Source organism: Oxyura jamaicensis, chromosome 6 (genome assembly GCF_011077185.1).
Source record: "Oxyura jamaicensis isolate SHBP4307 breed ruddy duck chromosome 6, BPBGC_Ojam_1.0, whole genome shotgun sequence".
Taxonomy (NCBI): domain Eukaryota; kingdom Metazoa; phylum Chordata; class Aves; order Anseriformes; family Anatidae; genus Oxyura; species Oxyura jamaicensis.
In genome coordinates this window covers 13,382,423-13,396,965 of record NC_048898.1, presented here as the reverse complement: position 1 = coordinate 13,396,965, position 14,543 = coordinate 13,382,423, and the positions used below count along the sequence as shown (strand labels likewise).

The window sequence follows — 14,543 nt, the reverse complement described above, 5'->3', positions numbered from 1 at the left end:
AGTATTAAAAAAATACTGCAACAGCTATCTTACCAGGACTCGTATGGTATTTTATGTACCTTTTACCCTACAGACTTGGTACTAATTTGGGATTCACCAGTCTTTTCCTAATGCTAAACTATTCAAAAGGCAAACTTTCAAAGGAACGTTCTAAAGAACAGAAGAATTACAATCTTTTTAATAATTTAGTAAAATATCAGGTACAAAGAAATTATTTTTTAAATTTTTCTTCTCCCACTGACAGGCTGCCAGGTAATGAGTTACTTCAGTTCTGGAAAAGTAAACAAACAACTGCAAGAATAAATTGCAATATGGAGATGATCTAAATCATACACTCTCTGACAAGTGGGCTGCAAACAATCAAGAGAAATTTCTTCCATAGAAATTGTTTCACCATTCAGAGACCATGTGGGATGCTAAAAGGGATTTGCATTGTGTTATTCTCCACCACACACAGAGAAGTCATATCACATTTTTTATAACCCTTTTATTTATATGAAGCTTGCAAATGTTGCTGATCAGAAGTTCTTTATATATGGAAAACAGATAAAGTGCCGACTGGATAAAAAACAGAGTAATGACCGTAAGAATATGTTTGTGACAAGCTCTGTTTTGTGGCATTTTCTCAGATTGACACCAACTGGGTTTGGAAAAAATATACAAGGAGAAAAATATAAGGATAAAGTTAGCATAAGGGAAACCAGAGTAAGGTTATTTTCCACTCCATTTCTCCTTCCTACTTTCTTTCCTGGCTTTCTTTTCTTTAAGTCACTAGGTTTGATTTGGAGGAAGGAGCTGCAGGCACGTCTGAAATTCAGCTAACAGCTCATCATTAGTTAAGAATTCAAGAAAGGACTGAAAAAAAAAATAAATAGTAGAATTCAAGATTTATAAGTATTGGTTAGTGTTAAATTCACCTTCATGTAGTGATTGGAATGTTGAAGATATGTTCTGTTAGGATACTATGAAAAGTTGATTAATTAATTTTAAGAATTGCTGATATATGGGATGTTATAAAAGATTATTAAAATATAATGGAGAGATAATGATCTTTGCATTTTGTCTGCACCTGACCTATGACTTTTTCCTGTAACTTCAAAGAGATAGATGGTCACCCGCTTGGTATTTTGTGAAAGGCAGTACCTGCTGGTCTGCTAGAAATAAAACAATGATTAATAACATCCAGCATTCGATATTTAATTTCTAATTCCTTGAGTCATGCAGCCACCCTGCATTTTAAGTAAGGGCTCCACAGGAAAACACAATTTTCTCCCATAATCCATACCAGTAAGGTACTAATTCTAAAACATTTACAATGACAAAAAAGTATCCTGATACTCCTGAAGTATCAGGAGTACTCTTGACTAATTTAGGGCTGTCTGATACTTTGTAGTAGCTATTAACCTCAAATACTGTACCCTTAAATAAATTTGTTTATTCAAAGTGTGCATTTATTTTAAAAATAACTTGAATGATTGTAATTCTTTTTTTTTTTTGATTTAGTGATACTCATCTTTTACTTATCTATTCATTAATAATTTGTCAAAATTTAACCATTAATGTGCAGATGAAAAAATCTGTCCCATATACACTTACAAAATGGATGTTTTTCATGTCAGTTGGTTAACAACAATGGAGAATAATAAAAAGTTTTGCTGTGTTCAAAAGAGCTGAACTTGAGGTGAATATGGTCAAGATTCTACTGATCAAGGTTATCATAAATCTTATTCAGTAAAACTATGAAAATTACTATGGTTAGTTAAAATTATATCTTGTATTTAGCCGAGCTGAAAATGTCACCAGTGAAGAGAACAACCTTGATTTTAAACTACAAAACTTTCAGTTTTATGGTAATTCATTTCACCCTGATCTTATTGTGCCCTTCTATCTTTTTTAATTTTTCACGTTATTTCCATTTTATTTAATTCATTTAATTTTATTATAATACGCCTCTACAGATCTTATGTAAGGTAAAACTGTTAGTCCCACATTTTGAGGGAGAGGAGAAGAGAAGCAGAAGCTTCTAGTTCAGGAAAAAACACACATTTCAGAAACATCTCTCCAGAAGTATGTCACTGATGCACCAGCTCAATGATGACACTCTTATTCTTGTTTAGCCAAAACACTATAGAGACAACTTAATCTACCTGTCTACTGTAGCTTCATATGTTCTAAATAAATTCTCTTTCCATTTCCTCTTTATTTGCTCAAGAATTTGTACTCTCTTGTCCACCTAAGCCTATTTACCAATATTCTAGAAAAAGGAACATAATACTTATTTTGCATATTCTTTATAAAGGTTATATGCTTTATCCAAATGGATACAATTTGTGTGTGCCTTTTCAGGTGAGGTGACTTGGGCTTTTTAAAGGAATTTGTCCTCTAGTCTCCCCATGCATATTTTCCAAAGATTTGTTAAGAAGCTGGATGGGAAATCTGCTTAACCTCAAGCTATCTTAAATTTATGGCTTCTTTTTGGGCTGGGAGAACCAGAGGACCAGGCTCCACTACATTTCTTCATTTCTTATTAATCTGACTTTCTAAGAACTAGCAGTGTCAACTAGAATCAGGCAACCTTCTTTAATGAGTAGCAGTATAATATACTCTTTTAACATATTCAGCATGAACTAGATAGCTAATCACATAAGGAAAGTCCACCTGAACAAGGAGGGAGAAATGATGTTTCATTTACTCTTCAGGAACAGACATTTTAAGAGAAAATCAGTTTGTAAATCACTAGCAGTTTTTATTTCTTGAGAAGATACTATTTCAACTGTAAAAGAATAATATTTGCAACAGAGATGAGATGTTTGTTTTCAACTCCTAACTGGAACTGAATGAAGACAAAATAATTGATCAAGAGCAATTCTATTTCCTCTCTCCCTTTTTTATCTTTTTATTTATTTATTTATTTAAATATGGACCCCCTGCTTTACTTATGCAAATATTGTACACCTCAAGCATATTACCAAGCAATGACAAAAGACAGACACTTCTACATCCCTTTCCTTTCCTTACAGAAAAGGAACATTCTTCTGTTTGGAAGACATTCATTTGCATGATCCTAAGTAGCAGGCTTAGCAGGTCATTCTGTTATTTTTACTCCTGAAGTAATTGGCTCAAAGCAGTTCATATATTCCTAGCAAAGATTTAAGCTTCTCAGATTTAGTCTTATAATCAAATTTCCTTAAGCATCATTAAGCGTCAACTATCTCTTCATTTGATTCTATTGTTTTCCTAAGTCAAGGTACTCTATTACACAGCCTCCTTAGGAGCCTCACACTATGAGAAACTGCATTTTTCACCTATTTTCAGGTTCTTCTTTATTAGAGGAAACTCACTGAAAAAAACCCTAGTCTCATACTTTAAAACAGCCCAAGACTGCCTAGGTGGCCAAAAATAAATAGAAAGCCAGTTGATGTGTTACATCAGTGTAACACATAAGCACCCATTTGATGTAAATCTGCTTGGCTTCATTATGTCCATCTCTCAGCCTGTACTAGAATAGAATGCATTGAGAGAAGCGGGCATTGCATACGTGTGGGTGTGAGCAACAGATGCCAAAAGAGCCCACAGAACATTCCTGGTCTCAAAATAGCTTAGAAGAGAACTGAGACTGCTCTAGATCATTTTTCTATTCTGGAATGATGCCTACTGGAATGATGTCTTACCAACAGAGCAAAGACAAAACTAATTCATTCTGTGGACTTGTATTACACTCAAGGACCACGTTCCATACTTTATTAATTTGTGCAACAATACTAACTCATGCTGGACTGCATGATTGCAGACAAGGACAAAACTTGACCACCTCTGCCTTTTATTCTATTTACTTACTTTTTGCCATGTTTTTCATATGGGTAGACTTCTGGTATGCATTTACTAATCCAAACAATACTGAAAACACACTACAGTATAGTATTTCAATCTTTTGCTGGGACTACACAAGCAGTAAGTCCCCATTTCTTTATCAATACAATGATAGCACTTTCTGCTATAAAAAGAACAGACTATTGAAATACAGTTTACAGGTATAAAGCTTTTGGCTTTTTTTTCTCCCCTCAGCATGATTTGTTGGACAATCTCTCTCCTTGTGTTTATAGACCCTTTTTGTTACATCTGTGCATCACATAATCTTTTTGAGCTGATTTTCTTTTTATCCACTTTGGTGCCAAAAGGAGAATAAAAGATTCCATGTGAGATTGCATCTCTAAAAACCAAAAAGAAAATATTAGACACAAATATAATATTTTGAGGTTTCTTAGTTTGTTTTACCTTTAATACTAGGCAGACTGTTTACACAAATCATTTTGTTGTAAAGTAACATATAATGAGTTAAATGTGTGCAATGTCACCATCAATCATGTTCATTTTTGTTTGACTGCCCAAGCATTTATGGCACATTAAATGACTTTCTAATCACATTATGAAGAAGGAGGAACAAACGTACATTTCAAACTTTTTTTTTTTTTTTTTTTTTAGGAGACAAATTTCAGTAAATATCCCTGGCAATCTCCTATCTCCTATCTTGCATGAGACTCTACTAACATTTGCACAAGGAATTTATGAAGGTCTGACAGCACTTAAATTCAGTACTCTAAATGAAAAAGACTGGAAGTCCTTTTAGGGAACGTACATCTTTCTTTTCAATAGAATCCTCCTTAACAATTCCAATTAACATAGCTGCTCTTCTACAATACTCTCTTTAATCACAACCACCACTTTCTCTTTCTCTAACAGCTTTCTCTTTCAAACACAGCTTTTGGAGTGAGGTAGTTTGCAGAAAGAATATCCTTTCAGTTAACCAAAGAAAGAAACCTTTTGCTATCACCGAGTTGAATTATCATGGAAAGGAGTATATTCTCAGTTCTTCTATGTTTATTTTATTTTAAGTTTTAACACTCAGAGTTCTTTGAAAATGATTGCATTCATTTTACTTACCTGGATAACTCATTCTTAGTTAAACAGCAATATTTTTAACCAATACTAGCAGAGTCTTGCATTCTACCGATGCAGTATTTGACAGCATTCTGTTAGTGCCACCTGAAGTAACACAATGTAAGGCATGTCTGCACGCTATTCTGTTTATAACTGTATATGATCACAGACACAAGAACAGAACTAACATTGATACCTTCCTCAAGAACAGAACTAACATTGATACCTTCCTCTAAATCAAATTTGTTGTTATTTTTATGTTTATTCTATGCATATAGAAGCAATCAAAATCAATAAAATGCAGACTATCTTAACCCATTTAGATCCCATTACAAGATTGGGATGGTTTCTATCTCAGCAAAGGGGCAAAGTGCTTTGCAAAACTGAGCATTCAGCTTAAAACTGCTAATCAGTGAAACAGTCCAATGCATGGAAATTATTATAAGACTATATCATAAAATAATATAGGGTTGAAGATGGATAAGATACTGGTGTAAGTGGTCAGAGACATTTTCTGGAAAGATGTTACCTTTAGCTTTGCATTTTTTGACTTGTATAAATATTTTAAGTACAAATCCAGACCATAAGTGTGTGTCTCTGGCACAGTTCCCCAAAGCCAGACACTTTCTGAATCTCTCTCTCTCTTCTCTCTCTCTCTTTTTTTTTTTTTTTTTTTTTTTTTTTTTTCTTCTCACTGCAAGTTGAATTTCAACATTAAAGTAACTTGCACTAAGGCTGGGGCTTCTGAAGATATATACTGGATTTTCTTGGAGATAAATCATCACTTCTGATTTTGGAAGACAGAAGCTGAGCAACAGTTTTTGACCTAATTCTGACATCACAGAAAACTTTGCCACACTAATTTGAATATATTAGTTTGAGTACTACAAATTTTTCAGACTCCTGAGAGTGAATGACCTGCAAAAAGAATGAAGCTCACAAAAAAATGGAATTTTCTTCAGGATATAAGCAGAAAGAATTAATATCTGAGTGACTATTTTTTTGCTTTGTTTTGTCGCTGTTGCTGTTTTTTGTTTGTTTTCCTTGCTAACTAGCACAATGGGCTTGAAATGGCCTTACTTGTACTCCAGTGTTTCCTGTCCTATTAGTAACAATCAAGGGATTGGAAACTATGCATCCCTGATATTTGGAATTACTATCCCAGACAGGGAACGGAAGCATGAGAGAAGCACTGACTGCTGCAATCAAGGCTCTTTTTACTGAGAGGAAACGCAAATGAAGTTGTAGGATGTTTAGGCTTTGGTTCCAATACATTTCTTATTTACTCTCACAGTCAAAGGTCCACTATCCACTTGATGTAAAAGAACAAAATGATCAGTCCTTTTTTCTGGGTACTTTTTTTTTTTTTTTTTTGGCCATATGGGACATATATAAATCCTATTTTTGTTTTAGCAGAAGGGACTTTCCTCATAGATAAACACATGGCTTGTTTAAAGCAGAGCAAAACACAAAACACCAGAAATATCCCCCTTGAAACTGATGATACTTTGAACAATTTTTTTAACACCAAGCTTTCCAAATAAAAACAAAAACATAACTTTGACAGAACCTGACAGTTTTCCCAATTTACAGCAGGGATCTTTTGCATGCAAGTGTGTGCTGTTTTCTTCTTCGATTGTTTGCTTTTTTTGATTGTTTTACAAAATTTGTTAATGTGTTCCTATCTGTTGCATATTTAAGCAATGTTCTCTATACAACTTTCTGACAAACTGAATTGCAGACTAAAACATTCTAATGAGACAAGGCATTACCTTTATGAACGATCTCATGGAGAAGAGGTTGGCTAACATTGTTGAAAGGCCAGGTGCCAGGCAGCTCTGGGCTATGAAACCCAGCTTGAGCTCAGCAAGACAGATTGCATCATCCCCTTCTTTCCAGTTCCAGCTTGGGATATTTAGTAGATGGGCCTGAAGAAAATAAAATAAAATGAAACCAATAAAATAAAATAAAATAAAATAAAATAAAAATAAACTCCACAGGTAAAGAGGAAGAAATACTTCTGTAAATACAGTACAGTTATGAAGGAGATAGAAGTGAATGACTTTGTTACTGGCTTTATTTATTTATTTCTGACTAGGGAAAATTAAGTATTTAGAAATTAGTTTTATGCTAAGAAGCACTCCAATATTTTATGTATTTTTTATTATAGACAAAATTTCACATTTCTCAAGCTATGTTCTAGATGCATATATGTGGCTGTGACACTCTGCCAGGCCCATACTCACATCTGAGTGAGCCTTAATTTTCACCTTAATTATTTTTTTTTTGAACCTTCAATTTGACAATTAGAGATCCACATTGCCATTTAAGAAATATAAATCAACTATAAATGGTTAAAAAACAATAATTCTATGTTGTTGTTTTTTTTGTAACTATCCAGAAAGAATTGACTTTCCACAAGAGCTGACTTGCCTAGAAACCACCAACTCATTTCAGGTAGCTCTAGTGCAATAAACTTGACAAAATTTATGGATTCTGAGTGGTTAAAAGTTCACCTGGAATCAATAGCAAGTATGGACACTGTAACTTTGAGAATTACATCCTAGGTAGTTAATAAATGTCAGAGGATTTTGATAAGGTTACTTGCATTTGTAAATAAAATTGAATTACTTTGGAACTGGATTACGTGACAAGACTTATTAGGGTGTTTGGAAAGAATAATGCTTATTGTTAGTGAAGCTAGAAAAAATAGCGTATGACTGCAAGGTAGCAAAACACAAAGCAACTAAAACCTGTGGGGAAATACACTACTGGTTGTCACATTACCTTATTGTGATACTGCAACATCTGAGTGATAATTCTTATCTTCGGATGGTAATTCTTTATCGAAATAACTCTAAAAGTAAAAGAAATATATGATTAAAATAACATTTAGTTGGTGGGATGTTGTATCCAGCACATCTACTTCACTGTGTTGTCAAGTCCCACAGTTAAAACTGTACTCATGTATTTGGCTGTAAAGCATAATAAAGTTAAACATATGCAAAATTTACATCTAGTCAAGTTCATTTAACAACCGTCAAGTAACACTAGAGAACAAACTTGAGGATTTGCTCAGTTTAATGGCTTCCTTACAGATTTTGCAGAAAAAAAATAAAAATACTTGTTTTAGCAGCTTTGTTCAGATATCCTATTCTTTATGTTAAGCAATAATATACTTGCAATTTTTGTAATTTTTAGTGATTATCATTGTTTCTTTGAATCAATGTAATCAAGTTTTCCAATGATAAATGTCTCAAAGGACATTTCATCCCCTGCCCCCCCCCACATTATTTATTTATAGTTGTTAGACTTCTATCATACACCTCGAACGATGATTTTATTTGACATGAATCCAAGTGCAAATTCATCTTCATTTTTTCTGCATTATTCCTAAGCTTGATATTGAAATTGATATCTGAACTCTCAATTTATAACAGATAGGTCTACTTCCATAATCTGCAGCTATTGCAGCTATTCTTCGTTATTTAATGAGGGTAACATATTCAGCTGTGTACAGATTGAAAATGGCTGGAAAGAAAATGCTGTAGAACTGTATAGATTGATAATGTGCTAGGAAGAGAGAATAAAAAAAATGCAGTAAAATTAATGAAAGAAGCAAGCCATGTTCTGTATGAACAAACTTAAGAAAGAGGGAAAAAAAAGGTATTTATTATTTCATATTACATCATCTTTTAAAAGAGCAAAACATTTATTCCTACTAATTTTTCATTTCTTTCTGAATTATTCAATTAAACATTCCATTTAATTGAATTAAATTCATTTAAATGTGAGAAGACACAAGATAATTCCAGTCTGCATTTTATTAAGCTTAATGTATTAAAGGTATTAAATGTGTTAAGAATGCATTAATCTGCAGCTGAAATACTTTTAACATATTTATGCAACTAACATGATAAATATATATATATTTTGCATTAAAACACAAAAGCATGACTGAAAAATAAAACTAAGCATATATAAGCCCTGCCCCTTCCACAGCCACCCAGGTATCTTGTGCATAGTGAACTTTTTCTGGAGAAGTAGCTTTACTAAATTTCTTTTTATTTGTCCTATTTCCTTCAACTCCTAGAATGCAAACATCTGACAGACAAATAACACTGGTTCATTGCACTGGTCAATTTTGTTTGAGAATTTTTTAACAGAATTTTAAAATGTCTTTGACATTTTAATTTCTAAAAGGTCAGACTGGTCTCATTAACACTAAGATTGTATGAACAAAACACACAAAAAAAATGGAGTGGCTTAGTTTTACTGTAACTCTAGCTGCCGTCCACTAATTGACTCTTTCATCCTCTAACTCACATAATACATAATACAGGGAAGAAGCAGGACAAGCTTTGGTGACCCCTAATATAATAATTAACTTGTTAATCATCATTAAGCAATGTTGGTCTTCAGTGTTAAAAAGGAGGATGGAGCTTGGAGACCACTTTATTGTTCCTATCATGAAGTTCATACCTCACTTTCCCCAAGTAGTGTGATTACTTGGGATAGCAGATTTACTGAGGAGCAATGAGGTATGAAGTGATTGAAGGTCCTTCTGTCCCATTGTCAACACCAGCCTCTGCCGGGCATGCATTTATATAATTTATTGTTGCAGCAGCACAACGAAATTTTCTTTCACTTCTGCTGTTCCTGTGCGTAGTTATGAATACTTCAACTCTAAGGTCTACAAAATGACAAAGAGTACCAAAGCTCATGCTCCATACAGCCATGTCATCCCTCTCCATGACATCTAGAAAAACTGAGTTCTTAAAGTAACAAACACAGAAAGCAATGAAGATCCAGAAGAGAGATGTTTCCTGCCAGTGGACTTGGAGAACATTAGTAAATTAGTCTATTGTAGGAACACAACAGTAATCACAAGCCAAATAACTGCCGCTGATTCTATTTTGGATGCACTAGTTTGAGAACTGGTACTGTAATATGACCTGTAAGTGATTATAACAAAGAAACAGAAAAGGTGCTACATAAAGCTTTCACGTCCCTTTTGAAAGGATGAATTTTTACCTACACCATGAAAATAGAGATTTACAGGCCATTTCTGGGAAAAAAAAAAAAAAAAAATAGAAATTCAACTCTGTGATTCCTTCATTGACTTAGCAGAGAGGAATACATAAATTGTTAGTTGTTTACACAGTTACAGTTGAACTATGTTGGAAGAAGAGCAATCAAATATCTGAATATGGGAAAGATACTGTAAATGAGAAAAAATGGCCAATATACAAAGTCCAAAACAAATACCCTGATTTCAAATTTCACTTTTGGTTCAGTTTTTCCTCTTATCATGATTTTCTCTTCTGATATGCTATTTATAAAGCAGCTAAATTAAAACAGTTTAGGAAGGAATTTAAGGATATCCTCATAGCTGAGGTTCTGAGTTGATCTTAAAATTTGCCCCATAAAGAAAACTCTGAAATGGTCTTTGGGATCATTTATCAGCATTGATCTTCAGATCACCAATAAAGCTATGTGTGGCTATGGCCTATTTGAACACCAGAAGTTAGGTAATCAAACTTAAAAATTAAAAATTAATGACATTACCTCATAATATTGGAGGCATCTTCAGCATCTGGGTCAGCGCAGTATTTATTGGCAAGAATTAGGCATGCATCTGCTGACTCTATCTGAGACACAAACAAAAAAGAAAAATAATTAGCAACCTCTGTTTTCAGCTATTTGTTCATGATAAAGTATTAGGGATTCCAACACTGCCATCCTGATTGTGAATGTCAGTTCATATAATAAATAAGAAATAGTGTTACAAGACTTTATAAGCAACATGGGTGATGGCAACAGCTTTCATATACATAGCAATTTCTTGAAGCTTGTTAATGGTGCTCAAACCAGGTTGATAGTTCCATTCACTACTACTATGTTGTATAAGCTAAAGCATGGAGGTTTTAATGGATATATCTTTTGTAATCAGATACTGAAATTTAGACCCCTAAATCCATAGGAAGTTCCTGTTATATTATTAGTACAGTGCTCCTACTAGTCCTGCAGTTTTTTTTGGGAATTTAAATATCTCCTTATTAGAGACAGGAAGAGATGGCTGAACCTATGATTTAGAATCTGAGCACCAGTTTTCAGGAAGCACATGGACGAGAGAACTTATCTGTTCACAGGACCTCTATGTTCATACAAACCTTAGCCCTATTTAACTCAAAGCAGATGACAAAAGAATTTTTCATTGTATACAACCAAATATCAACACAAAGAAGGGTGTAACAGAGAACAAAACACCAGTATACAACTTCATGGTCATAATGAGAACACTGATGAACTGAAACACGGTATGCGTTGGGCTACAAAAGGTTAAGCAATTTCTATAGCCAAATTGTCAGAAGACATGAGTACTACTCCAGAAAGTGCTAACACTGCATTAAAACCTTATTGGCTTAAGGAGCTGGTTTACATTCCATTTGAGGGAAATTAAAAAAAAAAAAAAAAAAAAAAAAAGGTGGTGCTCTGACAGACACAGCTTTCCATTTTTTTTTTTTCCTTTAACCTTCCTGCTTTGCTTTAAAAGTACAAAAGAATTTACTACAGACAATTCTAGACAATGAACTACCTCATTCTAACTACCAAATATCTTAAGTTGTATTTTTATCAGGATTCTAAACAATAGAAAAAGGATTTGACAGGTGAAAAATCATTTTCTAATTGTTCTGATGAAAGTAAGATGGGAGCATTTTAAGCAATTACAGTAAGACAATGTTTTATTATATCAAACATTAATGTTAAATAGACTCTTGAACTAAACCCCAATGAAAAATTCATAAAGAGTTCAACAGAACAATATACAATGTTTCTTAAGTCACAGCATTACTGTAGTTTTGAAGATGTAAAGATATAAAGAAAACAAAGTTTATGGACAGATGGACAGATATTGTAATATTGTAATTTATTAGACAAGCTAATACAAAAGGGGAAAATATTATCTGGGGAGCACCTGAATAAAAATATCACTTTTTAGATACTATTTTATTAAAATAATGCAATGAGTAATTAAATAAATGTCAGGTAGCAGGAGAACAGAACAAAAGAGCTATTACCTTCACTCTTGCCAGGTCATGGGGATTAAGGACTGAACCCTGATAAAATTCCACCTGAGTGAAGTGTCGTTTGAAGAGAGCTTCCAGCTCAAGGTTAGGGGAGATACTGCATCGGGAAGAGGAAGAAAACACAAGAGAAAACAAGAATTCAGTTTCCATAACTGTCCCATTTACTTCATTTATTTATAAACTGACCCATTTATTTATTAGGTGCTCAGACTTCTGCTGATGCTTTTCCTGTGGTTTAGAAACAGCATGCAGTACTTGAAAGACAAACATTATACTGCTTATACTTCCTCTCTTCTGTCTACAGCACATCTGCCCCATTTAATTGTGCCACTCTGCATGTGTATCATTTGTCACTTTCTCACAAATGTGAATCCAGAAGAACTGGTGCAAAAGTTTGAAAACGTCCTCTCACAACATTTTCCACAGAAATCAACTGCTAATGCATCAATTCTCTGCGTGTACCTACCACTCTCAAAATGGTAGATTGCATCAAATAAGAGAGCTCAGTGTGAAATCACTAAAATCCAGGAAAGGAATCCCATCAGGACCCTTGTAGAGTGTAAGAACTAGAACTAAAATAAACAATTTTGCTGTGACTTTCTGTCTCATTTCATTCTGCCATAAACACATGACTGAATGGAAGAGCATCTATTATATAATATAATGGGGCACAACCTTGGAAGTACTTTTCTTAAATAGCTGTGTTACAGGTGCATGAGAACATTCTGATGCCAGATGTTAAATAATATGTTAATTAAGCAAATAAAACAGATACATGCAAATGTACAGATACGTATTGGGGCCCCCCCCCCCCCCCCCCGCCGGGAAAAAAAAAAAAAAATATATATATAAAATAATAATAATAATAAAAAAAAAAACAAGCACAAATAAGTAGACAGGTGCTGAACTCCCTTTACATGCATATAGTTTCACAATTCCTATTGCCATGATTTTCACTGTGGAAATTCACTTTCCTCTTGCAGTAGCTATTCCTGTTATTACTTAGAACTGGCAAACAAGAAAACTAATAAAATAGTTCCTTGAGGATACCATCTGTAATTCAATTCAAAAGGTATAGATAAGAAAAGAAAAATTCTGCAAGTGTTGATTCTTAGTTTTCCAGCTTCATTTGTTGAATCATCACTAATGATCTGCTTTTAATAATTTTCTTTAAAAGGAATAAAGGTATAGAAGTTGCTGCTAAATACAAAAATAATCACTTATTCATAATTTAAAGAACTTTGAAACAGATGCTATTCCAGATCAGAAAAGAATATTCACACTGCTCTCTCCCAAGCACATGGCTATTTCTAACAGGTTCTTCCATAGGTACACCTATTTCATGCTGTCACTTGTAAGGCAGAACCTGTAACTAACATCAACCACCTTAAGGCATTCTTCCAAATCTCACATGAAAAAAATGCAAGAGACAGCATGTGTAGGTATGTATATATGGGTAAAAGAACAGTACCAGGTATGGTGACATGAATCACTCTTCTACATTCACTATAAAGTAATGCATCACATTTATATTAAAACTACTTCTGTGCCTACATTTTTATTTTTATAAATGTTTTGCAATACAAAATATGCACTTTTTCCTAGTGAAATGAAAGGTGAAAAAGTGTTTTCAGATAGTATAAGTTTATACAACACACAGCATTTTTCACTAGTTTTACAGATTTTACCAATTATGCTAGTTTCAAATAAATAATTTATGCTAAAAACTCTCACATCTATTTATTAGTATTTTTATTTATTTATTTATTTTTCCTCATAATTACACTCCTATTTGAGACATCTAAACCGCATTTGACATGACTGGCTCTGAAGTCTGTTTGCTTGTTTACCTGCTCATACAAGTGGGCTTAGCAATGCATTATAAAACAATTGCACAAAACTACTCTTTCTTCAAAATGCCTTATACTGTTAAAAAAAAAGAAAAAAAAAAAAGAAAAAAAAAAAAAGAAAAAGAAATTGCATATATTCATTTTATAGTTGTTTGGAGTTTGGAAGGTCCTATATCTTCCACCACAAGATATGACTTAATTCAATGAGTTTTAGTACCATATGATAGGACTTATATTGAAAATTTACTCACTTATGCAGAAAGACGATTTCTACGTTGACATCATCCCTATCCTTGTGCAGGAAGTCTTTCAGGAAGTTGGACACACTTTCAAGTGTTATGTGACCACAGACAACTATGTGCCTGTTACAGAAAAATCAGAATTAATTTTGCAAAGAAAGTAAAACAAGAAAGTAAGAAAGCAGAGAAGAAAACAGTAATTTATTGGCCAAAAGAGTATTAGTTGTCTTGACATTTCTCTAACACCTATTCCACAAAGACAGAAAAAATGAAACATCAATTCCAAAAGGTGATTTGCAATTCAAAATACTTATACATTCTCACCTGCAAAGATTACTATCAACAAACCATTTGGTCAAGCGTACTGCACATTTAAGAGCAAGTAGCATCATTTATATAAATATTTATATGCTGTATTAACCCGT

At 33.4% G+C, this 14,543-nt stretch overlaps 1 protein-coding gene across 43 annotated transcripts in view; it reads right to left on the bottom strand.

Moving 5' to 3' along the window:
- Nucleotides 1–14,543, bottom strand: part of KCNMA1 (potassium calcium-activated channel subfamily M alpha 1) — a 464,377-nt gene that overhangs the window by 127,492 nt on the left and 322,342 nt on the right. For 42 of the 43 annotated variants that reach the window (XM_035330303.1, XM_035330310.1, XM_035330316.1 and 39 more), the window contains 5 exons: nucleotides 14,131–14,241; nucleotides 12,021–12,126; nucleotides 10,507–10,589; nucleotides 7,726–7,795; nucleotides 6,711–6,866 (listed from right to left, as the gene is read on the bottom strand). In XM_035330303.1, the coding sequence (XP_035186194.1) occupies nucleotides 6,711–6,866; nucleotides 7,726–7,795; nucleotides 10,507–10,589; nucleotides 12,021–12,126; nucleotides 14,131–14,241 (526 nt within the window). Of the gene's footprint in view, nucleotides 1–6,710; nucleotides 6,867–7,725; nucleotides 7,796–10,506; nucleotides 10,590–12,020; nucleotides 12,127–14,130; nucleotides 14,242–14,543 lie in introns of those variants that run through there. The other variant, XM_035330347.1, reaches the window with a different exon arrangement.